Below are 24013 nucleotides of genomic sequence, written 5' to 3' on the forward strand. Positions count from 1 at the left end.
ACCAGGGAAAAAAACATGAAAACTGTGACTCTTCTCATTCCTCTTTATGCTACTTGGTTTTAAAAATTTACTGAACATTCCTACAATAACCCGTTCACCTTTATGATACAAATCAGTATTTCAAGAATAGGATTATAAGACAACCCCTGTGACTGTTCTAGTGACAACTCACCTCTGCTGTACTGCCAGTGCTGGGTCCGAGCCTCTCAAATACACTGGGTCTTCGGGATGTGCTATCAGATATGGTCTTGGTATTTTCCACTGTGACCTTCCTTCTAATTTTTGACATTTTGTACTACTTTAACCAAAAAGAGAGAGAGGCAAAACTGTAAAATTCTTCCATTTTAAATTAACTGAGCCTATAACTTACATGTAGATAAAGCTGTAGATCACACTGCAAAATTATGGGGAATTTTTCTCAGGAGAAAAAAGGCATTGGAGAGGTCACAGGTAAACAGAGGTAAACAGTTGGTATCTTCTAAGGCATACCTTCTTAGTAAATTTATAACAACTTTGGAACCTGTTGGCTACAATTTTACCTCTTCTGCAGAATGAATAATATTCTACTCATACAGTTTTCAAAGCACATTCAACCTCAGAAAACACACTGTAAAATGTTTAGTTTCTACGTTCCTTATAAAAGTTTCAAAACTTAGTTAACTATCCTTCAAGGAAAAGTTGTACTATCATTCTCTATCAACTACTTAACGGGAAAAGCTATGTCAAAGAGAACAGGAAATAAGATCAGGTGATAGCAGAAATTATGCTTTATACGGTTCATGACATTAGGTATATTCCAAAAAGCAGCTTGGGAGAAAAGTGAAAACTATTTAAGTATTTTCTCCACCTTACAGACCTTAAAAAAGAACAGTCTATTCAAGGACATTTATTTTCCAATTATATACATATAAAAAAAAAGTCAATGTTGATAAAATGACTTTCTTTCAAAATGGAACAGGCTACAGAACTAGAAGTCAAGATGTTTCTATAATTTATATACCACACTGACATAAAAATCAAAGATGCTAAAAGTGATGAACAGGCTACCTTACCATTTAGAAATAAGAAAGACAAATTGTACAAATATTTTACAAAAGTAAATAAAACATTTAAAACTGAAACCATAACAAAACAAATCCAAGTATATAATCAGGTGATTCAACTGGAAATGAAAACGTCAGATAACAGTATTATGATATACATTAGAAAACAATATTAAATTCCAGATCTAGAACAACTTAGTACATCACTCTGGGAATTGGGTAAGAACTGCCTAACTAAGACTCCAAAAAAAACCACTAACCCATTCAAATTTCATACAATCTAAATAGCTGAAATCTTATCAATAGTCAAAAGTTACTAGAATGAACAATCGCAGCCAAAGAGGCAAAAGTTCCATTTGGTACAGAACTGGTCTCCATAAAGTTCACAAATTCAAAAAGCTCTTTAATGTGGTTTCAAAACAAAGATATATAATTTGAAAGGAAATTAAATCATGAGAGTACCAAATCAAAACTTTAAAAAAAATTATAAACAATATTTGGTTTAGTTAGATACTTCTTTTCAGGTCACATTTTTAAAAGAATCCTAAGAATAAGGACAACATTTGACAAATGAACAAAAGATAATGAACCAAGAGAAAAATAGGAAATGATAGAGTAGTTTTAAATTGGAAAAAAAGGTACAGTCTTATTCTTTAATATAAAATACAACCATTTTATTAATTAATATTTAGTGATTTAAAGAATTCAGAAAATAATTTTAGTTACAAATTTTTAAAAATTAGCATCGAGTGTCCCATAAATAAGAATTTGCTGCAACATGAAATCACATATGTGTCAAGTGTTCTCTGAGTAAGGAACTTTACAGCCAACTGTACATCCAACAGTTACTACTCTAAGATAATCTTTGATTTCATTCTCAGCCCAAATGAGAATTTACAGAGTAAAAGTTGGTAAAATTTCATGTACCCATTTGATTTACCAAACTAAAATGTTCTTTAGAGAGTTGAAAGCCAAGATAAAGGGAGCTGAGGAAAGATCTAGAAAACGTAGAGCTTTGATTAACTGAGAAAACCACTTTTTTACAATTTATATCAGAGCAGGAGGCAATAAAAAGTGAGTATGTCACAAAATATACAGGGAACGTTTAGAACAAAAGCATATTTAAAGTTTCATTATATGTTATTATAAGTACTAATACATAGATGCACATTATAATCCTCATTCACTAATTCAATTTTTAAAACATTTATTAATAAACTTAAAATTGAAGGAGTTCTAGAAGTTCCTTATTAGCTATTACCAGTTATTTAGAACTTGGAAAACAGGCACACCACCCCACCACACTGCCTCAAGAAGACTAACCCTAACCTTAACGTATTTCCCTCCACTCTCAAAGGAAATAGTTCTGCTCACAAAACTCCTATGTATCTCCGCATGCCAACACTTCCAACACACCCTCCTCCAAAAAAAAAAAAAAAATTAATGGTAGTGCTTTCCATAATCGAGGCAAGAAGCTATTTATTATTATACCTAAAACACTGGTCATCTAGCATCTCCCTTCCTGTTTTTCTGAGGGCTCCTTCCTGCTCTGTAATCTGTTGCTTGGATCAGGACTCCACTACCCCCCTGACCTACCACTGAAAACCACAGCTTCTCTCTAATGCTAGATCATTAACATCAACTTTGAAGGTTTCAAAAGGTTCAGACTATATGTCAAAGATATTCAAGTGAGGACTAATGACTGAATCGTACACCCCTTCCTGTATTCTTGTCACTCTTTCCCACAGAGACAAAGCTGCTTGTACCGGTGACATCAAGAACTAGTCAAGATTCACCTACATAGTGATTATCACTAGAACTTTACTTTTAGCTACTGTTGAGTCTCCCAACTTAGGGGAAAACAGCAAAGAAATAAAAGTCATATTCTCAGCATCCAACAGTATCAGACCTCCTCTCAAAACTGCACTGACTTCGAACACCAAGTCTATGTTATAGGGTGGTCGTGGACAGAAAAAAAAAATCTGAGGCAAAGGGAAAAAGTAGGACTTGAACTTTTCTAATTGAAAGGAATAGGAATTCTTCCGATCATCTATCTAGGAACTTCCATCAGTAGTCATCAATAATAGTTACCTAAATATTATTACTGAAACATTCATGGTTGGCATAGACAAAATGCTTCATGTTTGCAAGGAAGACAAAATATGTTTTAAATCCTGTTTGTCTAGGGGCGCCTGGGTGGCTCAGTCGGTTGGGCGTCCGACTTCGGCTCAGGTCATGATCTCACGGTTCGTGGGTTCGAGCCCCGCATCGGGCTCTGTGCTGACGGCTCAGAGCCTGCAGCCTGCTTCAGATTCTGTGTCTCCCTCTCTCTCTGACCCTCCCCCGTTCATGCTCTGTCTCTCTCTGTCTCAAAAATAAATAAACATTTAAAAAAAAAAAATCCTGTTTGTCTAAATATATACACAAACCTGCAATACATGAAAAGCATTTACTCATATATATTAATTTATTACTTTAAAAGTATGTTACCAATTAATATGACTTAATTAGAATTTTCATTCTAAAAATTTGGGCCCTCAAAGGCAAATAAATACCACAACAGAGGGGCACCTGGGTGGTTCAGTTGGTTAAGGGTCCAACTCCTGATTCGGCTCAGGTCCTGATCTTACCGTCTGTGAATTCGAGCCTTGCTCAGTGCAGAGCCTGCTTGGAATTCTCTCTCTCTCTGCCCCTCCCCTGTGCAGTCTCTCTCTCTCTCTCTCTCTCTCTCTCTCTCTCTCTCTCTCTCTCTCTCTCAAACAAATAACTTTAAAAAAAAGAAAAAAAACACCATAACAGAATAAAATATAGATATGACTGAGGGGGGAAAAACCTTTTTCAATTAACATCTGAACACGCTTCAATAAGCAAATGCTTCAAAGCATATGAGAAAAGTTAGAAACAAGGAAATTAAAAATGTAAATATTAAAGTCTTCCCTATCTCAGAGACTTTAAAAGCTCTCCCCCCAGATTTGTTTTCAAATTATTCTTTGATTTCAAACTGTCATCACACTTTCACCCACATTATCAAGTCTTTCCCAAATACCATCATTATCAAAGCCCAGGTGACACTGGTGAAAGTCTATTGAGTTATTTTCCTATTTCTCCCCTCTATTTGCACAGTAAATAAATATCAAAATTTTCATGATATCTTTTCAACTGAAAAAAGGAAAACAGGGGACACAAAGTTTGACTCTATTAAAATATAACAAAAGAGGGTCTTAATAAATGGAAACTGTCCCTCCTTTTCCTCCCAAACTTACAAATATGGCAATGTACTCAAAGCTACATACTACATAAATATGGCTAAGAAAGGAGAAACATATAGAAACCTCTTTTTAAATTATTAATTATTCCTGAAGCCTAATTACTAAAATTGTGTCAATAAAACATGTATCAATTCTAGTAGCCTCACTACAATACAGAATTACATCTTCTTTTTTTTAATGTTTTTATTTATTTTTGAGAGAGACAGAGCACAAGGTGGGGGGGGGGGGGGTGGAGAGAGAGGGAGACACAGAATCAGAAGCAGGCTCTAGGCTCTGAGCTATCGGCACAGAGCCTGACACGGGGCTCAAACTCACAAACTGCGACATCATGACCTGAGCTGAAGTCAGATGCATAACCAACTGAGCCACCCAGGTGCCCCTAATTATATCTTTTTGAGGCCTCAACTTCCCTTAGCACAAACGAAAACATAAATTATTTTAATCTGGATGAGTCGTGGCATATTAGGAAACTGTCAAATAATTAAACAATTAAAACTACATAAATGTACTAACTGGTACTAGAAGAAACCTCTACCCACTGAAGTTCTAAAATTAAAAGGCTTATATTAAAAATAAGGTCTCTTCATATCTATAGTTCATATTTTTAAAAGAAAAAACAGACCTTAGAAATGTATTTGATGCATAATCTGGGAGAATATTTTTAAAAAGAACTTTCTAAAACAACCTTGCATGTTACTTATAAATAGACTAAAACAATTCCAAACTGAATTCCAAACAAAACTAACAGAACTAAATTGACTACACTTCTATGAGCAAGGCAATACTGCAGCACAGTGCAATAAAAATAATTTGTTAAAAAAGACTATGCACAGAGAATAGCCAATGCTGGCAACTAGGATAAAGTGAAATAAACTAAACTGCAACATACACACTACCAAAAAAGTATAAAGACACTTTCTACAGCAACACCAGTTAATTTTCAACTGTTGCTAACTAGCTCCAACTCTATATGAAATGGAGAGTGGGGTTGGAGGAAGTGGGGGAAACATCCACTAAAAACCAATTCTTCAAATAAATGTAAATTAAACAATTTTGCTTTCTATATTTAACTGCCAATGCATACTGTAATACAAATTAACACTGACAACTTGTAAAAATTCTAATAACTTGTACATAAGTGGAAATAGCATCACTTATGGATTTTAGTGTTAATTTACTAATATGAAAATTGGATTTGCATATCTTAAATACGCAATCAACATTCATTTCGAATCAGCAATGATTAGGAAGCCAGTAAGAGGCATGCATTTGATAAAACTGGATCGTAACAGATCCACACGATAAAAGTCTAAGTTTCATGGTGCAACTATTTTTACAGACACAAACTGCTATATACCAGCATTAATATTCTTAGTAGTCTCTTGTTTAAATTGTCATGATACAATCTTAATATTTCAGTAAGAATTGGAAAATATATTAAAATCTACACATTATATCCACAAAACTCTCCAAAATATTGTCGCTTAGGTACTAAAGCCAGTCATTTCAAATATTACAGAACTAGATTCCGCTAACTGGCACCATAAACATTTAGATTAACTGCAACGGTATCACGGTCTTTGAAAAGTTGAAGTGTGAAGATATTTTCCAAACTTTTAAAATTGTTTTTTTCAAAAAACCCCAAAACGTCTCAGATAGTATACGTCTATAATTTTCAGAGTGCTTCAAATTATCTGAAAACTTTGTAATATAACCCAAAAGCGTAAGCCGCTACGCTCCACAAACAAGACCCTACCAATATCATTCAAGTAATATCAACTTTGAATAATTTTCCAGCCACATAAATTATTTTAACCTGTTTTAGAAAGAGATAATGCCAGACAACAGACCCTCTCCTTTCGCTCCACTTTCCCCGGCTTCTGACAGATAGGTTGCCAAAAGTAACTACCTAGGAATGTAAAGATAAAGCAGCACTCCTCAACCTCCAGGACCCAAATCTCTAAATGACCACTGTCGGGCAATAAGCAAGACCAAATACAACCAACAGCAAGATAATTTTTCCGAATAGATCTGGAATGCGTAAGAGAGAGCCTCTAAATCTAACACCATATTCCTGCCCGCTTCCAGCTTATACAAATGCGAATACTGCCCCAAGGGTTCCCAAGCCCACAAATGGTAGTGTCCCGGCACAGCCTTTTGTCTGAATAGACCCGACTCCGTAGACAAACTCGTCAGAATCAGTACAAGAGCGAGAAACGAAGCCTGAGCCGAAGGAGCTATTGCACAGTTAAGGGTGGGATGCTGAAGGAGAGCTAAAAATCCTGACGTGACCCGAGCGGGGATGTAGGACAACTCGGGGCCTCCCCATCCCGGGTCCGCCCAACGCCTTTCCCCCAGTACCCACACCAATTCACACAATTCAAGCTTACCTCCTCCCCGAGCTCCTGTCGCAAGCTCAGTCGGGAGGCGCTACCGCCACCACCGCTCCGAGGAGCGGGGGAGGCGACTCTCTGTCCCCGCGCCTGGACCCGGGAAGACGACGACGAGGAGAAGGAGGTGCGCGCGCGACTCCCGGGAACCGGCCCTCCGCTAGCGACGGGCCCCCGGGGTGGCTGAGAAGCAGAACCCGCCCGCCGCTTCGCCAGGGTCAAGTGAGACTGACACGTAGGAAGAAAAAGAACGAAGAGAGACTGGAGAGTAAGAAAAGGAAACGAAAACACTACCAGGCCGCTAGGAGAACCGACTCAAAACGCCGCCGGAAGTCAAGTGTTTGCCCTGATCCCCTCTAGACCGCGGCAGCTTCCGGCCTCCAGATTAGTCGTCAGCGCGCAGGCACCGCCCCTTCGGAGACACGCCCCCGGGCGTAACGTCGGCTCCTTGGAGTGCCGGGGAAATCATCACGTCTGTGCTGGGTGAGAGACCCCCGGAGAGGCGTGCCCGAGCCAGGGGGGGGAGCCAAGGTTGCCAATAAAAAGTGAATCTAAGAGAAAGAGTTTACGCCTTTTATTATATAATGTCTTAAAATAAACAGCTGTAGTAAATGCACAAAATGCCACATTGGTTGTTGACAATAACTACAGCCATTCATTCATGTGCTCAGCAATGTGCACTGAGAGGTGATAGACGGTGTTTGTACTGTTGTTGACACTCCTCCGCTCCTCCGCTTTCTGGGCCTTCGCTTATTACTGTAGAGCAAACAAGACACGGTTGGGTTTTTAAAGGCGCAAGGCAGTTCGTTGAAAATTTGGAGCAGAAATCTTTAATGTCCTAACCACCTTTCCTTTTGTGGTCCAATGATCTGCAAGAAACTAGTTATTAAAATTGCTTGAGATCGATGGTCAAACGTCCTTAATCAAAGAAAAAAAAATCATATCTAGCCTCTTACATATTTTTTTAGAAAGAAAAAAGCAATGTGAGCCCTTTTCTGCCTTAATTTTAAGGTAGCATTTATTTTGGCCTTTTCTTTGACAAAACCAAGAAATAGGAAAAAGCTTTTCTCAAAACTACGGATAAAACTTTAAAAAGAATTGGTACGATGATTTAGTCTTGTTGGAATCGGTAAATTAAAATATGGGAGAAGAGTGGAAAAATCAAGAGTATTAAACATTCTTGATGACATGCCCAGCTATCTTAGAGACAGCAGCAAGAGCTTCTGTACAAGTGGGTTTGATGTAACGCTCTGGCAGCAAGAATCCATATTGGCCTTTATCTCGAAGTTCAATTGTAAACGAGTATTTTATGCCCAAGTCATAGATCCAGTCATCCGAACCTCCAGGAGCTAGGTCTACAAGAAGAAAGAAGAAATTACTTTTTGAAATACAATGTTTCAAGTTAACTAACAAAATGGATTTTTTTCCCCCTAAAATTAAAAATAGCTCTGCTTTTTTTCTGATTATTAAGTAATCTAAGTCTCTGGTAGAAAATGGAGACTGAAGAAAAACAGGTTAAGGAAGAAATTACCCATAACCCTGCCAAAGAGTAGTAATCACTATTAACATATTAGTGTCTTTTTTTCCCCTCAGTGCATGCTTTAACATAATTTTTTCCTACATAAATAAGATCATCCTATACATGAAGTGTTGTAACATTTCTTCTTTTTTTTAAGTTTATTTATTTTTAGAGAGAGAGAGAGAGTGGGGGAGGAGCAAAGAGAGAATCCTAAGTAGGCTCCACACCATCAGCAGTGGGGAGCCAGACATGGGGTTCCAACTTACAAACTGAAAAATCATGAACTGAGCTGAAATCAAGAGTCAGACGTTAGCCGATTGAGCCACCCAGGTGCCCCTGTAACATTTCTAAACATGATCTCTCTGACCATATTTATGTCTTAATGACTTCAAATCTATAATATTTTTTCATGATCTCATAGCACTACACTATAAAGCTGGATATAATAATTATTTACTTGGAGACCTTTAGATTTTTTTCTGATTTCTAATTAATATAAACAACTTTACAATGCACTTTCTGGTTTTCACTAATTGCTTCTTTGCTTCTTTGGAATATTCTTTCCTAGAAGCAGATTTACCAGCCTAAGAGTATGTACTTTTTACGATTATGCTACATGTTGCCAAATAATATTCAAAAGAATTGAACTAATTTACCCCTCCACTAGCAGGGTATGAATATGCCCACTTCCCTTCCCATACCATCCACAGGAATCATGCATTTCTGGCAATTCTATGGGTGAAAAATACCACAAAATCACCTTGTTTCTTTGATTACCGCTGAACTGGACATTTTATTTGCTATATTTATTGTCCATCTTTATATATTTTTCTACTCAATTTTTCTAGTGTATATTTTGCTTATTTTTCTACTCGATTCATTTTATAGATTGTTTATAACAGCAATATTAGTGCTATTTGCCTTGTGTAATATGTAAACTTTTTTTTATTTGCTTATTTCGCTTTTGACTTGGTTTATGGCAGAGGATTTATCTTAAAATATTTTATCTGGAATGTAATTTGGAGAAAGACATGTTAGTAATAAATTAATTTCTTTTTCTAAGTAAGTTGTCAGGTTCTCCAACCCTATTAATTGAATAACATTCTTAGAAGTGCCTCCTTTATGAGATACTAGACGTCCTTATGTATTTAAGTGTCTTTCTGTTCTTCTACTCCCTTCTGTTGATCTGTTTCTCCCAGGCTCTGTTCCACAGTCTTAATTACTACAAGTTTATGTGCGTTAATACCTGGTTGGGGCAAATTCTCCTATTAGCCTCATTTTTCAGAATTTTACGAGCTCATCTACCAACTTTATTCTTTCAAAGGAAGTTCAAAGTCATTGAACTGTTCATTAGGATTGCATTAAATATACAGACTAATTTAGCACAACTGACACATTTTTATATTGTCTTCCCACTCAAAAACATGCTGCATTTCTCCTTTTATTTATTTTCTTTTATGGTTACCAGTAAAATTTTCTAGGTTTTTCATGTAGATATATGGATTTATTTGTGTGTGTAGACACATATATGCATTCAACAATGAATTCACATATATGTATGTATCTGTATGTATATATATGTGCATGTACATATAGAGGGGTATTTATTTTCTACCTGATTATTATTATTTTTTTATATAAGAGGGCTTTAGATTTCTGTATAGTTAGTTCATAGTCAGCCACCTTACTCAACTTTGTGTTCTTGTTTTGTTTTGTGAGACAGAGTGTGTGTGTGCACTCAGGGGAGTGGTAGAAGGAGAGGGAGAGATAGAATCTTAAGCAGCCTCCACACCCGCGTGGAGCCCAACTCAGGGCTCAATTTTGTGACCATGACATCATGACCTGAGCCAAAATCAAGAACAGAACACTTAACCAACTGAGCCACCCAGGTGTCCCAAACATTACTCAACTTTTGATTGTTACTAATATTTTTGGTTGATTTCTACTGTTTTCCAGGTAGACAGTCATGTAACGTGTAAAGTGATCATTTTTGCCTCTTTCTATACCTATACTTGAATTAACTACAAAGGTATTTACCAAAGCATTGTTTATAATACCGAAAAATATCCATCAGCAGTGGATTAAATAAGTTATTCAGAACAACCACTCTCAATATTTGGCATTTCTTCTTCTAGCCATTTTCTCATGCTTATGCACACAACCACACAGATGTATACTGAATGAATGAATGAATGAATGAATGAAAGAGTATGTAGAGATAGACTGATTTCACCACAACAGAAAGTTACTTTTAAAGCTCTTCAGCCCTGAGGCTCTATGGTTATGCTTTGGGGAACAATGGTAGAGAAGAGAATGGGAATCAAGAAAGCTCTGAATTGTGAAAGGAGGGTGTGGGGTGCCTCTCCGACAGAGCAAGGACCTGGGTCAGCAAAGGTAACAGTGGACCAGTGACACCAAGAGACAGAGACACCATGTGGACCAATCTGGCCCCACTTTGTTGTGAGACATTTTAGGGGTAGTTGAGGAGGAAGAGGAAGATTCTGGACTTTCCACTAATAGGACATCCAGGGGTAAAGCAATTTACTGAAAATCATATGAATGTGATTATTAAGCTGAATGTACTTTTCTACTCCCGTAGATCATACCTGTTAAAGAAAACTTTGAGGTTTTAAATATTGCCTCAGGGCTTTTACACAAGCCATTTCCTCTCCTTGGTTTTCCCCTGACACCATTGTTGGGCAGCCACTTGTCAGGTAGGTCTCCCAGAAGTGTCACCTACAGAGAGAGACCTTCCTAGGTCACTTTAGCTAAGTAACCTCTCTCTCCTGCAGTCATCCTCAAACCCTTAAGACTATTTTATATTCTTCACATATCGATGGGATTATACTCTATTTTACTATTTAGTTGTTTACATCAGAGATTGGCAAACTTTACCTGTAAAGGACCGGATAGTAAATGCTTTAGGTTTTGTGAGCCACAAATTATATCATAAAACTATTCGATACTACTGTCATGAGAGCTATCATAGACAATACATAAATAAATGCGTGTGTCTGTGTTCAGATAAAACTTTATTTTTAGGGGGTGCCTGGGTGGCTCAGTCGGTTAAGCGTGCGACTTCAGCTCAGGTCATGATCTCACAGTTTGTGGGTTCGAGCCCCGCGTCGAGCTCTGTGTTGACAGCTCAGAGCCTGGAGCCTGCTTTGGATTCTGTCTCATTCTCTCTCTGCTCCTCCCCCACTCACTCTCTGTCTCTCTCTGCCTCTCAAAAATAAATAAGTGCAAAAAAAATTTTTTTTAACTTTATTTTTGGATACTGATATCTGAATTTCATATAATTTTAACGTGTCACAAAATCTTGCTATTTTGTGTTTTTTCCCTCAACCATTTAAAAAATGGAAAAACTGTTCTTATCTCACAGGCCTGTGCCTCACAAGCAGTAAGCTGAATTTGACCTGTGGGTCACAGTTTGTGGACACCTGGTGACATGTTTATTTTCTCTTCCTCTTTCTCCATCTCCCCCTCCAGTTGCAAAAGATAAAAATCATTATCTGTCTTCCCAATGTGGGTAAAAAGGAGTCCCCCAATAAATATCTGCCAGCAGAAATTAAATTTTAAAATATTTCTTAAGAGTTTGCCGTATATGAGCTATCATCAGTGTGATACAAGCAAAAGACATTTAACTATAATGTACTCTAGTGAGCACCGCCTGTCACTAGCAAGCATCTAATGTAAAGAGTGTTCCTCAGATTTATATAGTGTTCAACCTGTGCAACCTTACACGGTGGCCATTGGCATCTTATACATTCTTTTAACCCTTTATGGCCTTTCCTCCTTCACTCAACTACTATGATGACAATTCTATAATCTCTACTCTGTAGCAATGAACACGATTTCTTAAATACCATTTTGTCTTCAGTGTATTCATTTATTAATATAGCCTTGCTCAGTGCTGTCATAGCTATTATGCTTCCATTTCTAATTGTTATAATCCAACTATTTTACGTGTGACCTGGTTTAAAGATTGCATTTAGAAAAATTAAATCCGCACAGAAAAAGCAAACACACAGATTTCTTTAGTAGCTCACAGTTCTCCAAGATGTTAAGAAGAAATACTTACATAAACTTTCTGAACCACTGCCATGTGTATATCTGGTATTTCTATTAGTATTCTCTATAGCACGGACTGCTTCACTGGCCACTAGAGACTGAAATCAATAGAATATGAAATTTCAGTTAATGTGCAGCTTTGGAGCGGGACAAGCAGAAGTTTCTTTAAAAAAATCATCATATATTAAATGAATCAAACTGTGTAGGTGAAGAAAAAGAAAGTATATTGTTGGTTGCTAGGGGGGTGGGGGTGAATGAATTGGGGGAGTGTTGGTTATATACATTTCCAGTTAAATTTCCAGCTAAACAATGTGTAAGTGTATCAAATCATCACATTGTACACCTTAAACTTACATGATGTTAAACATCAGTTATATCTGAATAAAGCTAGAGAAAACTGTTGATATGAAAAATCTGCGTAGTAAGGATAAATAAACTTTTATGGAAATCACAGTTGGGTGGCATTAAACATAGACTCTTCTAGTACATTGAAAATTTGATTTAACTTGAAGAAAAAATAATTCTCACATGCATTTTTTTAGGAGTTCGTTTCTTATATACAATGAGGTATAACTGTATTCCAAAGGCAAACCGCCTGGGGTTACCCTACTCCTACACAAAATCATCACCAAACTTTAAATGCAACCTGTGTAAATATTACATATACCTAATGCTTACTTCGTTTCCTTCTCACAAACTCCATTCTCTTCTTGGGTAAAATGCCTAATAACTACTAAAGACTCATCACATAAAAAGGATCATGTGCCCAGTGTGGAGCAGGCTAATAAGTAAGTCTGTTGTTCCACTACATTTGTTTCTAGCTTATCCAGACCTTTCGCGAAGTTCAGGCTAGCATCCGCTGTCACTCTCTTGAATAACCCAGAGGAGTATCAGCGCATATTATGTTGTACCCCTCCTTTGTTCAAAAAAATGGTAATGGACCTCCACTGTCTACAGAACAAAACACGAATTTATTCTGACATGCCAACAAGCGGACCACATCCACTTTCTGATGGCGTCACTCTCTACTCTCACACCCACAGGGTCCCCTGAACACACTTCCTGCGGGGACGCATCTCCTCCGCTTTGAATGTCCTATGTCCTCCCTTCCCGGTCTGTCTATGGAATTCCTGTCTTTCCATTTCTGGCTGAAAGTGTATCTGTTCTTTGATGGCAATCGCCCTTTATTATTATGTTTTCTTTATAGTATGTTGCCCTTTAAGAGATGAGAAATTCCTCAGGCACAGGGACTTTATCCCCAGGCGTATCTAGCATTTCCTTCTGAATCAGTTAACGAGGCCACCCCCGTGCTAGCCCTGTCAGAACTGAGGATGCACCATCTGGGCCAACTTATTCAGTAGTCACTGCACCTCGAATATAGCTACTTGTAACATTTGCTCATGGCTGAGCTCCCTAACCATATCATGTTCTCTTAAAGGGCAGGGTCCTACCGAATGCTTCTTTCATCAGTGTCCGCCAAACACAATATTTTACACCAAATAACTCAACAAAATATGTGTGGCAACACTAATGCAAAAACAAGGGAAAATCAGACTAGTTCTATTTCCAAATCATGATAAATATCCTTTCGTTTCTTCAAGGATGACACCAAGAAAGGAGCTTTCCTTAAAAGTTTTCCTTTGAGAAAAAGAAAGAATTGCAAGCATCAAGCACATTTATGTTCTAAATGAGCTATTTTCAGGAAGTGCAAATAACATTATATTTGTCATCAGCCACTGCCAGCCCTTAATGTGGCTATAGTTTATTCTTGTAAGAGAACCAGGACATAAAACCAACACCAAAACCAACCAAATAAACAAACAAAAAACCCCCAAAACAAAAAACAAACAAAAAAACACCCCACAAATAATCTAATTAAATAATAGGCAGAGAACCTAAATGGATATTTTTCCAAAGAAGGCATACAAATGGTGAACAGATACATGAAAAGATGCTCAACATCACCATATATCAGGGAAATGCAAATCAGAACTACCATGAAATATCACCTTACACCTATCAGAATGGCTATTATAAAAAATACAAGAAATAAAAAGTGTTGGCATGGAGATGGACAAAAGGAACTCACGCGCACTGTTTGATAGGAATGTAAATTGGGGTGAACACTGTGGAAAACAGTATGGAGGTTCCTCAAAAATTAAAAATAGAAATATCATATGATCCAGTAATTCTACTACTGGGTATTTACCCAAAGAAAATGAAAACACTTGCTTGAAAAGATACATGACCCTATGTTTATTGCAGCATTATTTACAATGGCCAAGTTATGGAAGTAACCTAAGTATCCGCTGATAGATGAATGCATAAAGATGTGTGTGTGTGTGTGTGTGTGTGTGTGCAATGAAATATTACCCAGCTATAAAATGGAATGAGATCTTGCCATTTTCAACAACATGAATGGATCTAGAGGGAATTATGCTGAGTGAAATAAGTTAGAGAAAGACAAATACCATATGATTTTACTTACATGTGAAATCTAAAAAACAAAGCAAATCAACAAACAAAAATATGGAAACGGATTCATAATTACAGAGAAGAAACTGGTGGTTGCCAGAGGGGAGGGGGTTAGGAGAATGGATGAAATAGGTGAAGGAAATTAACAGGTACAAACTTCCAGTTATAAAATAAATAAGTCATGGGTTAAAAAATACTGCATAGGGAATATAGTCAATAATATTGTAATAATGTTATAGAGTGACAAATGCTAACTACACTTACTGCAGTGAGCATAATGCATAGACTATGGAATTACTATGTTGTACGACTGAAACTAATATAACATTGTATGTCAACTATACTTCAATAACAAAAACATACACATTTAAAAACATAAAAAGAGAAAGAGGAAAGAGAACCAGAATAAAATGAGTAAGAAACAGAACACGACATAAAGATCAGAACTTGGGCAAGAATCAGACTGTTGCCATAACCCTTCCATTGCCTGGAAGGCATCTGCGGTGAGAATTCGGCCAATCCCAGCTACAATCCATCGAGAACCCTTGCATTCTTTGCCATCAACCCAAACATAGGACATCTGGGACCAAAAAGGAGTGAGGGGTTAGCAGACAAAATGAGTCTTCTTTGAACTTCTGTATCATTCACTACATTCCAAAAAAAGGTGGCGTTGGGGGGGGGGGGGCGGTTCTCACTTCAGTGTTGAAATTGGAGGTGCTTTTACTAGGACCAAACCCCTGGGGGTTAGAGAGGGCAGTGTGCACACAATTCCCAACGTTGATATCAAATTAATGAGTGTGGTTCCAGGACTTGATCTATCTGTTGTTGAAAGCGAGGTACCACAAAGCAGACCCACAATTCCAGAGTCTCTTGTCCTTGCTGTTAGGGCTTTATATGTAGATCAGTTCCACGGGGAATGGTTCCCCCTGACCTTCAAGCAGTATGTCAGTTATTTTCTTAGATACCCATTTGCTGGACTGAAGTTCTTGTCCACAGAATAGGACCCATTCTTTATATTCCCTCAGTGAACCCTGACCCAGGGTGACTCTCAGCAGAACGAGATCAAAACAGAAAGCACCTTTCCATCTGTCCTCCAGAGGAGAAAATTTTTCCCACAGTTTTTGATCCTTGAACTTCGTATTATTTTATTTCTGAAATGCCAATGAAAAAAAAGATAATTGAGTAGCACTTACCAGCTCCTCATGGTCTTTGGTTTTGCTTCTATTATAGGAATATGGAAACACTATCTTCTGGGAGTATGAATGCATGCTGATGTAAGCCTTAATGTGGTTGATGTTTTTTCTCAAGAAATTGGCCATTGCCTTCACTTCTGGCTCTGACTCAGGGTAAGGGCCACAGTAGGTTTCCGAGCAAGAGAAACTTGATGCACCTTCCTCTGAAGTGAAATGGATAGAGTGGGATTAGCAAACGCCATTGTCATTTGTGATTTCCCTGACAATGCATCCTCCTATTATCCATGGTGTAAAATTTTTAGAGAAGTGGATTAGACAGAGTTCTGTAAAGAACATATTTATGTTTCTATTGAAGCAGATGTTTCTACGCCCTCAGAGCAAACACCCCAACAATCGCTGCCTGGGAACAGCCATCTCGCACCCTTTGTGAAAGTGGCTAAGGACGTCTCAGAGACGTCAGCCCTGCCTCCAAACTTGTGGTTCTGTGAGATAGAGAAACCCCATTTTTTTTAGAAACCCCATTTTCTTTAATCCAGTGTGAGCTTGGTTTTTCTGATATTTGTAGTTTAAAAATTACTAATCAATGTGGTCCATAAAAGGAGTCTCCTTTGGGAGCTCAGACTATACAAGTCTGCCTTTCGTACTACTTGCAACTCGCTAAGGAGGTTTGGCAAATAAAAGAAGATGGAATGTTCGGGGCCGGAGTAATGTTCATTCATCCTTTTGAGAAATTATAGTATACATCACTTTGGATGGTAGCCTGCCTCCTACCCCTTCACCTTTCTTCTTTCATTCACAGGGGTGGAGCCTCAGGGAGCCACCTCTGACCCCAACCATTATTCCCACCTAGGAACAGTTGATTAATCTTGAACTAGGTCCCTAACTTGTGTTCTGTCACTCTGAATCCCTCCGCTGATAACTTAGTATCGAAGTGGAAGATCCTAGCGTCAGTCCAGCGGCACTCTAGAACAAAGAAAACACCAGCTGACCTGAACTCTAAGATTTACACACAGTATCTCATTCACTCCTCTTGGCAACCCTATGAATGAAATACTGCTGTTTCAGGAGATGCAAAGTGAACATTCTTGGCAGTAAGGACCTTTTACGATAAGAGGCTAAGTGGCATATTGTTAATCACCCAACCGCTTGATCCTAAGCTTGGTGCTGCCATTTAATAGCTATATGGCCTTAGGTGAAATGTTTGAAACCTGTCTAAACCTTGATTTTCCTATCTGCTAAATGGAAAAGTTATACATTTAACATGGATTTCGTGAGGATTCAGTACAATGTATATGAGGTGCTTTGCATGGTGCCTTGTAAATACTAAGATTCAGTAATGATTGCTTTTCCTCCTCATGGTCTTTGTCTCGCGTCGTCGTCGTGGTCACCAGCATCACCATCATCATCATGTGGATTGGAATAAAACAAAAACCCATTGTGCTTTGCAGGGATGAATGGAGAGAGAAAGGACTCACAGAGCTCACTGCAGTCCCCCAGGCCCAGTTCCAAGCTGTTTCTGAAGCTCGTTGCCCTTGTCCTGGGGTTCCATGGTCTACTCCATTATCCTTACAGGTCCTGCCTGCCTCAAGTTTGCTCTGATTTCTGCCTTTTATTTGCAACAGAGACAACCTTAATGTTTGTGAAACATTCTTTTTGGCACAAGAAAATATGGGCTAAACATCCAAGGCCTTTCCAAGTATTTCATTTGTATTAATGGGTTTTTTGGTTGTTGTTTTTTGTTTTTTGAGAGAGAGAGAGAGAGAGAGAGAGAGAGAGAGAGAGAGAGAACTCTAAGCAGTCTCCACTCTCAGCATGGAGTCCAATACAGGAGTCAGTCCCACAACCCTGGGATCATGACCTGAGCTGAAATCAAGAGTCAGACACTCAACCGACCGAGCCACCCAGGTTCCCCCATTTGTATTTTTAACCAAGAATGTGATCAGACCAACCATTCTGATAGTTTCATATCCTTTGATTACTCCTGCCCTTTTCCCCGATATATAGTTTTAGAGAGTAGAGAGTCTACGTTAGGAGTAGGGGGACATCAAAGAGACAAAGGAACAGGTGGTCCCCTAACATGAATCTTCAGACCAGAGCCATTCCGTAGAAACATACGGCAAGTTACGTATTTAGGTTTTCAAGTAACTGTGTATTTCAAAAGCAACAACCTATTTTAATAATACAACTGATTTCACCCAATAGGTACCAAGTACAATCCTTTCAAACACAGCCAATACAAAAATTGTTCATGGCATACTTTAGGCTCCTTTTTTCACACCAAGTCTTTGAAATTTGGTGTGTATTTTATACTCACTGTACATCTCAATTCAGACAAGCCACATTTCAAGTGTTCAGGGGCCACATGCGGCTAGTGACTACTGCAGTGGACAGAGCAGCCTCAGGCTCTCATTCTGTGACTGTCATTCTAGAGGTTTCAAGTATTTCGGTAGAAAGATTCATGGGGAGTCAGGACCCTGGAGTCCGGGACTGCTTTGCTCCTAAACAGACATGTCGATCTGGGCAAGCTATTGCATCTGGCTCAGCTGAAGGTGCTTCATCTGTAGCGCTTGGTCTCCCAGATCCCTTCGAGCTTAAGTATTATCTCATCTATGAACCCTGGAATAAAAAGGTATCTAGTACAGGAAAGTTCGTAGAACAGAGAGTAGAGCAGACATTACAGGGACTGCAGTGAGTAGGAAACAAGAAGACGTTGCTGAATGGTCACAGAGCTTCTGTTTGGGCTGAAGAAAACTTTTGGAAATGGATACTGGTGATGGTTTCACCGACTGGATATACTTAATGCTTCAATGTGCTGAATGGTTAAAATGACAAATTTCAGGTTATATGTATTTTAGCGCCATAAAAGCGATTAAAAAAACACTATGGTCTCATGGGAAAGAAAGAAAGGATTTTCCACCGTATCATAGCTACCAAAACTTTGCAGTTTAACTTAACATCTTAGAAAATGAGGGGATCTATCTTAGGAAGTTTGAGACCAGAGGTCCTCACAAAATGCTACCTGTTATGGACTGAATTCTGTCTCCCCAAAATTCACGTATGCAAGCCGTAACCCACAATGTACTATGTTTGGAAAGAGAGCCTTTAAGAAGGTAATTAAAGTTGAAGGAAGTCATGAAGGTGGGGCCCTGATCTAAGGTGGCTGGTGTCCTTTTAAGGAAAGAGAGAGACACCAGAGATGTGCACGAAGAGAAAATGTCAAGTGAGAACACAGTGAGAAGGTGGCCATCTGCAAGCCAAGGAGAGAGGCCTCAGGGCAAACCCACCCTGCTGACACCTTGATCTTGGACTTCCAGCCTTCAGATCTGCAAGAAATAAACTTACCTTGCTGGAGCCATCAGCCTGCGGTATTTTGTTAGCGGCAGCCTGATCGGTCTAAGACAACTCACCTCCATTCCCAACTCCAACACACACACACACACACACACACACACACACACAATTTTAATTTAGAGGAAGGGGGAAGTGAACATGAAACAAATAAACAGGCTTGATATGTCGTTTCTCATTAAAGAGTAAGGTGCTCTTTGAGATTCTTAAAAAAAAGTATCATAAAGGTGTGTTCTAGTTGTAGGGACAAGGAAGAGAGAAGATTTAGTTCTGTCTCACTGGCTTGCTTACATACTACTAAAGACATACTGAGGTGGTGGGAGCCACCTGGGTGGCTCAGTTGGTTAAGCTTCCGACTTCGGCTCAGGTCATGATCTCCGGGTTCGTGAGTTTGAGTGCCTCATTGGACCCTTTTTTTGCTTTTATTTGCTTGCTGTTTCTGTTTCTAACTCTTGTGATGGGTAATCATAAAGTGCCACGCCTCAGAGCGGCCTCTGGTACTTCTTGATGGCAGTAACAATATATTTGACGTCTTGGCTATTCAAATTTTTTATGGCTTCGCCGTAAAAAAATATTAAGTGAAACAGAGCACCAAAAGAACTTCCAGATAAAAGAAGAAGTTCCAGAAGGCAACCTATAACAGAAGAGTGATTCTCAGACATAGAAGAATCGTGATAACTTTGGGATCAGTCAGCCTGGCTTCATAACCCAGGTCTGTCACTTCCTAGGTCTGTGGTCTTGAGCAAGGGATTCAACCTCCTGAGTCTGGGATTCTCCATCCAGGATACACAGATAATGAAACCTAGGGGGAGACATATGTAAACGGCTCTGCACTTAGTAACTAACAGCTCTATTCAGATCTATTGTATATTCGCTGCTGCTTCTCTGACCCCCTGCCCAATTATCACTGCTGTGGCAGAGTCTTTGGGCCCCAGTGGGTACTTTTATGGGACAATCTTAAGAACGGCTCTCACAGAGAAACCACTGAGTGGTTCCCTTAATCACAAAAGGAGTGAGTCTGAGGGGAGATTAACTGCTCCTTCCTCTGCTTGCTTACTACATCTGTAACTCTCTTACAACAACTAAGTCATTCCTATATTCATTTAATTAATTTCTGCGACTCCCGCATGTGCCAGGCACTGCACTGGGTGGTCCCTTCCCTCACTGAGTCTCTAGCCTAGAGAAGGAAGGAAATACGGAAATAAGGGGACTACCCTGCAGTGAGGATTTCACATGCACTCTAAGAATGATGAAACGTTCAAAATCACACATTTTCTCTTCTGTTTTGAAAAGAAATATGTACAATCACGTACACAGCACTGTGTAGGGCAAAGGGGTGATTAGACTCAAGGTTATCATCAGGTTTAGTTCTGTAGCTGTTTCTTTCTTTTTTTTTTTAATTTTTTTTAACGTTTATTTATTTTTGAGACAGAGAGAGACAGAGCATGAACGGGGGAGGGTCAGAGAGAGAGGGAGACACAGAATCCTAAACAGGCTCCAGGCTCCAGGCTCTGAGCAGTCAGCACAGAGCCCAACGCGGGGCTTGAACTCACGGACTGCGAGATCGTGACCTGAGCCGAAGTCAGACGCTTAACCGACTGAGCCACCCAGGCACCCCTGTAGCTGTTTCTTAAATGTAGTAACTATGAAATACAATGGGGGTGTGAACCAACACCTACCTCCCTGAGAACAGACAATGTTCTGTTTTGTCTTGTTTTGTTTTTTTTTTTTTTTTGAGAGAAAGACAGAGATTGAAAGGGAGCAGGGGAGAGAGGTAGGGTGGGGGAGAGAGAGACAGAGACAGTCCCAAGCAGGCTCCACGTCTGACACAGGGCTCTATCCCACACCCTTGGGATCATGACCTGAGCTGAAATCAAGAGTCAGATGCTGAACTGACTGAGCCACCGAGGTGCCCCCAGATAATGTTCCTGAATGCCTAAATCAATATCCACTGAGTACTTTGACTCATTCAAATCAATAAATGATAGGCTCTCGCTATGCCAGACATAAGTTTATGGTATTCATAAAAATATTAAATAGTGAAAACAAAAGAAAATGTTTTTGAATGCTGTGGAAGTAAGCCCTTTCCTATGCAATTAAAATGGAGAGCTACTCACCCTACCCTGGTCTTTGATACTCTAATGATGAATGTTATTTTTTTCTTTAAAGTAGGACTTTTAACAGTCGCTTCATTATTATTCTAGAAAAGTAGAATATTAGCATTTTGAAGCTAAAAGGGACCTTAAGGAACCGGCCTAAGTTCCTTTTTCTTTTAATGTTTTTTTTTTTTATTTTGGGGAGAGAGCGAGAGTGCGAGTGAGTGAGCACAAGTGGGGGAGGGACAGAGAAAGGGAGACACAGAATCTGAAGCAGGCTCCAGGCTCTGAGCTGTCACCACAGAGCCCAATGCGGGGCTTGAACTCGTGAACCGTGAGATCATGACCTGAGCTAAAGTCAACCGACTGACGTACCCAGATGCCCACCAAATTCCTTTTTTTAAAGACGAAATGGAAGGGCGGAGGGGTTAAGGTGAATCGTGCACATTTACAGCACTGCATTTAACTAAAAAGCCTATTTGAATTATTTCCTGATTTAGATAGGCCTCCCCTGTAATTACTCTGAATTAATAGGCCTTTCTCTGTGAATGTCCCCTTTCAAATGAATGAACATTGCTAGAAATAAAGCAAATGACCTACCACACCAGTGTTTGGAAGCAAAGTTCCTGTTCAGGTCTGTTCCGATGCAACGATTATTTTCATGAAAAGACCGGTTCTTTCTCCACATTCGATTCTAAACAAACAAAATACTGATAACCAGGATGGCCATGTTTGCAGTTCAAGCAAAGACACAACTTCTAAAGCCTAAGTGACCAGAGTTGTGTGTCTGTCCTGCAAACCCATCACTCTGCTCTGCCACTGTCCTCACAGCGTTCCTTTCGCGCAGCCCTCTCTCTATCCAGGTCTTGACCATGTTCTCTCAAAGCTATTTCAGTGTGAACCAGATGAAACGGGGATATTTAATCAATTTTGACCCATACCAACAGAAATTTCATTTGGCTTTGCAAGGCTGGTTGCAAGGCTGGTTATTGGTTTTCTTTAAATCTTGTTTGCTTCCATTTTAATTTCTTCTGAGAAAAGGAAAATAACTTGGTGTTTCAACGAGAATGAAAATGATGACTCATGAGTCTCAATGCTCTCTTTATTTTTTTCATATTTATACTTAATTTTTATATTTATATTTCTTTTTATTTAAAAAAATTTTTTTAACGTTTATTTATTTTTGAGACAGAGAGGGACAGAGCATGAACAGGGGAGGGGCAGAGAGAGAGGAAGACACAGAATCTGAAACAGGCTCCAGGTTCTGAGAGGTCAGCACAGAGCCTGACACGGGGCTTGAACTCACGGACCGTGAGATCATGACCTGAGCCGAAGTCGGATGCTTAACCGACCAAGCCACCCAGGTGTCCCTATATTTCTTTTTAAAATAAAGCTTATTTATGTTGAGAGAGAGACTCTGTGTGTGTGTGTGTGTGTGTGTGTGTGTGTGTGTGTGTGTGTGTATGAGAGAGAGAGAGAGAGAGAGAGAGAGAGAGAGAGAGAGAGAGCGCGCAGGAGCAGAGAAAGAGGGAGAGAGAGAATCCCAAGCAGGCTCTGCACTGTCAGTGAGGAGCCCGATGTGCGGCTCAACTGCACAAACCGTAAGATCATGACCTGAGCCCACATCAAGAGTAGGATGCCCAACTGACTGAGCTACCCAGGCACCCCTCAATGCTCTCTTTAGATTGAATTAAACTCTCTTATTTAAAAGTGTCAGGAGGGGGAGATGTGAAGACACTTCTAGCCTGATGGTTCCTTTGATTGTACCGATTCGATCCTGGTGTGTGAACACAAAGCGAATTGCCCCATTGGGTTCTTGGGGACAAACTGAGAAATTTGATCATGTACACAGTTGCACAGACTTTGTTTAAACCTGTAGTTGAGATGACGTGGCAAATTTACCCCGCTGTGATCAACCCTCTGCCCAGCTTCCCGGTCCGCTTCCAGCGGGGGGCTTATGGTTTAGTAGCAAGAATTACCCTGGAGAAATTAGGTTCTCACACTGCAGGGACTAACTGGCAGTTTTAAGACACAAAGACATGGGGCGCCTGGGTGGCTCAGTCGGTTAAGCGTCCGGCTTCGGCTCAGGTCATGGTCTCATGGTTCATGGGTTCAAGCCCCGCGTCAGGCTCTGTGCTGACAGCTCAGAGCCTGGAGCCTGTTTCAGATTCTGTGTCTCCTTCTCTCTGTGACCCTCCCCCGTTCATGCTCTGTCTCTCTCTGTCTCAAAAATAAATAAACATTAAAAAAAAATTAAAAAAAAAAAAAAGACACAAAGACAGTGGGAGGGTAGGAATAGCTAAGGATGGCCTAATTCTACTGTGATTCAAGTAAAGGAACAAGTCTATCATAACATCAATCTATGACTGTGATCGTTTATTGGACACAAATTTGTTAGGTACTGTTCTAGGGATTTCTCATTTACTTAGCTCAGGATTTGCCCAGTCCTCCCTACAAGCTTTTATTCAGTGTTCCTTTCACTTGCGATAACTTTCTCAATCAATCTCCTTCACCATTTCCAGCCATTTCTTCTGCAAAAATTACCTCTTCCTCTTCCACGAAACAGTTTTTGTCCAATCCTGTATGTTTCCAATCACTCTGATTATTCT

The 24013-nt window shown here is 39.4% G+C and overlaps 2 protein-coding genes across 10 annotated transcripts in view; both read right to left on the reverse strand.

The window, feature by feature from the left end:
• ZC3H13 (zinc finger CCCH-type containing 13) overlaps window positions 1-7104 on the reverse strand; it is a 96234-nt gene extending 89130 nt beyond the window's left edge. For 6 of the 9 annotated variants that reach the window (XM_019447537.2, XM_019447534.2, XM_019447538.2 and 3 more), the window contains exons 1-2: window positions 6703-7054; window positions 173-298 (exon numbers count right to left, since the gene is read on the reverse strand). In XM_019447537.2, the coding sequence (XP_019303082.2) occupies window positions 173-289 (117 nt within the window). In that variant the 5' untranslated portion in view covers window positions 290-298; window positions 6703-7054. Of the gene's footprint in view, window positions 1-172; window positions 299-6702 lie in introns of all 9 variants that reach the window. The other 3 variants (XM_019447531.2, XM_019447532.2, XM_019447530.2) reach the window with 3 other exon arrangements.
• Window positions 7105-7261: 157 nt separating this feature from the next.
• Window positions 7262-24013, reverse strand: part of CPB2 (carboxypeptidase B2) — a 49764-nt gene continuing 33012 nt past the window's right edge. Inside the window, exons 8-11 of the mRNA XM_019447539.2 lie at window positions 22005-22098; window positions 15961-16163; window positions 12303-12390; window positions 7262-8057 (exon numbers count right to left, since the gene is read on the reverse strand). Of these exons, the coding sequence (XP_019303084.2) occupies window positions 7873-8057; window positions 12303-12390; window positions 15961-16163; window positions 22005-22098 (570 nt within the window). The 3' untranslated portion in view covers window positions 7262-7872. The remainder of the gene's footprint in view (window positions 8058-12302; window positions 12391-15960; window positions 16164-22004; window positions 22099-24013) is intronic.

Source organism: Panthera pardus, unplaced genomic scaffold (assembly GCF_024362965.1).
Source record: "Panthera pardus isolate Hobbes unplaced genomic scaffold, ASM2436296v1 HiC_scaffold_1, whole genome shotgun sequence".
NCBI classification, from domain to species: domain Eukaryota; kingdom Metazoa; phylum Chordata; class Mammalia; order Carnivora; family Felidae; genus Panthera; species Panthera pardus.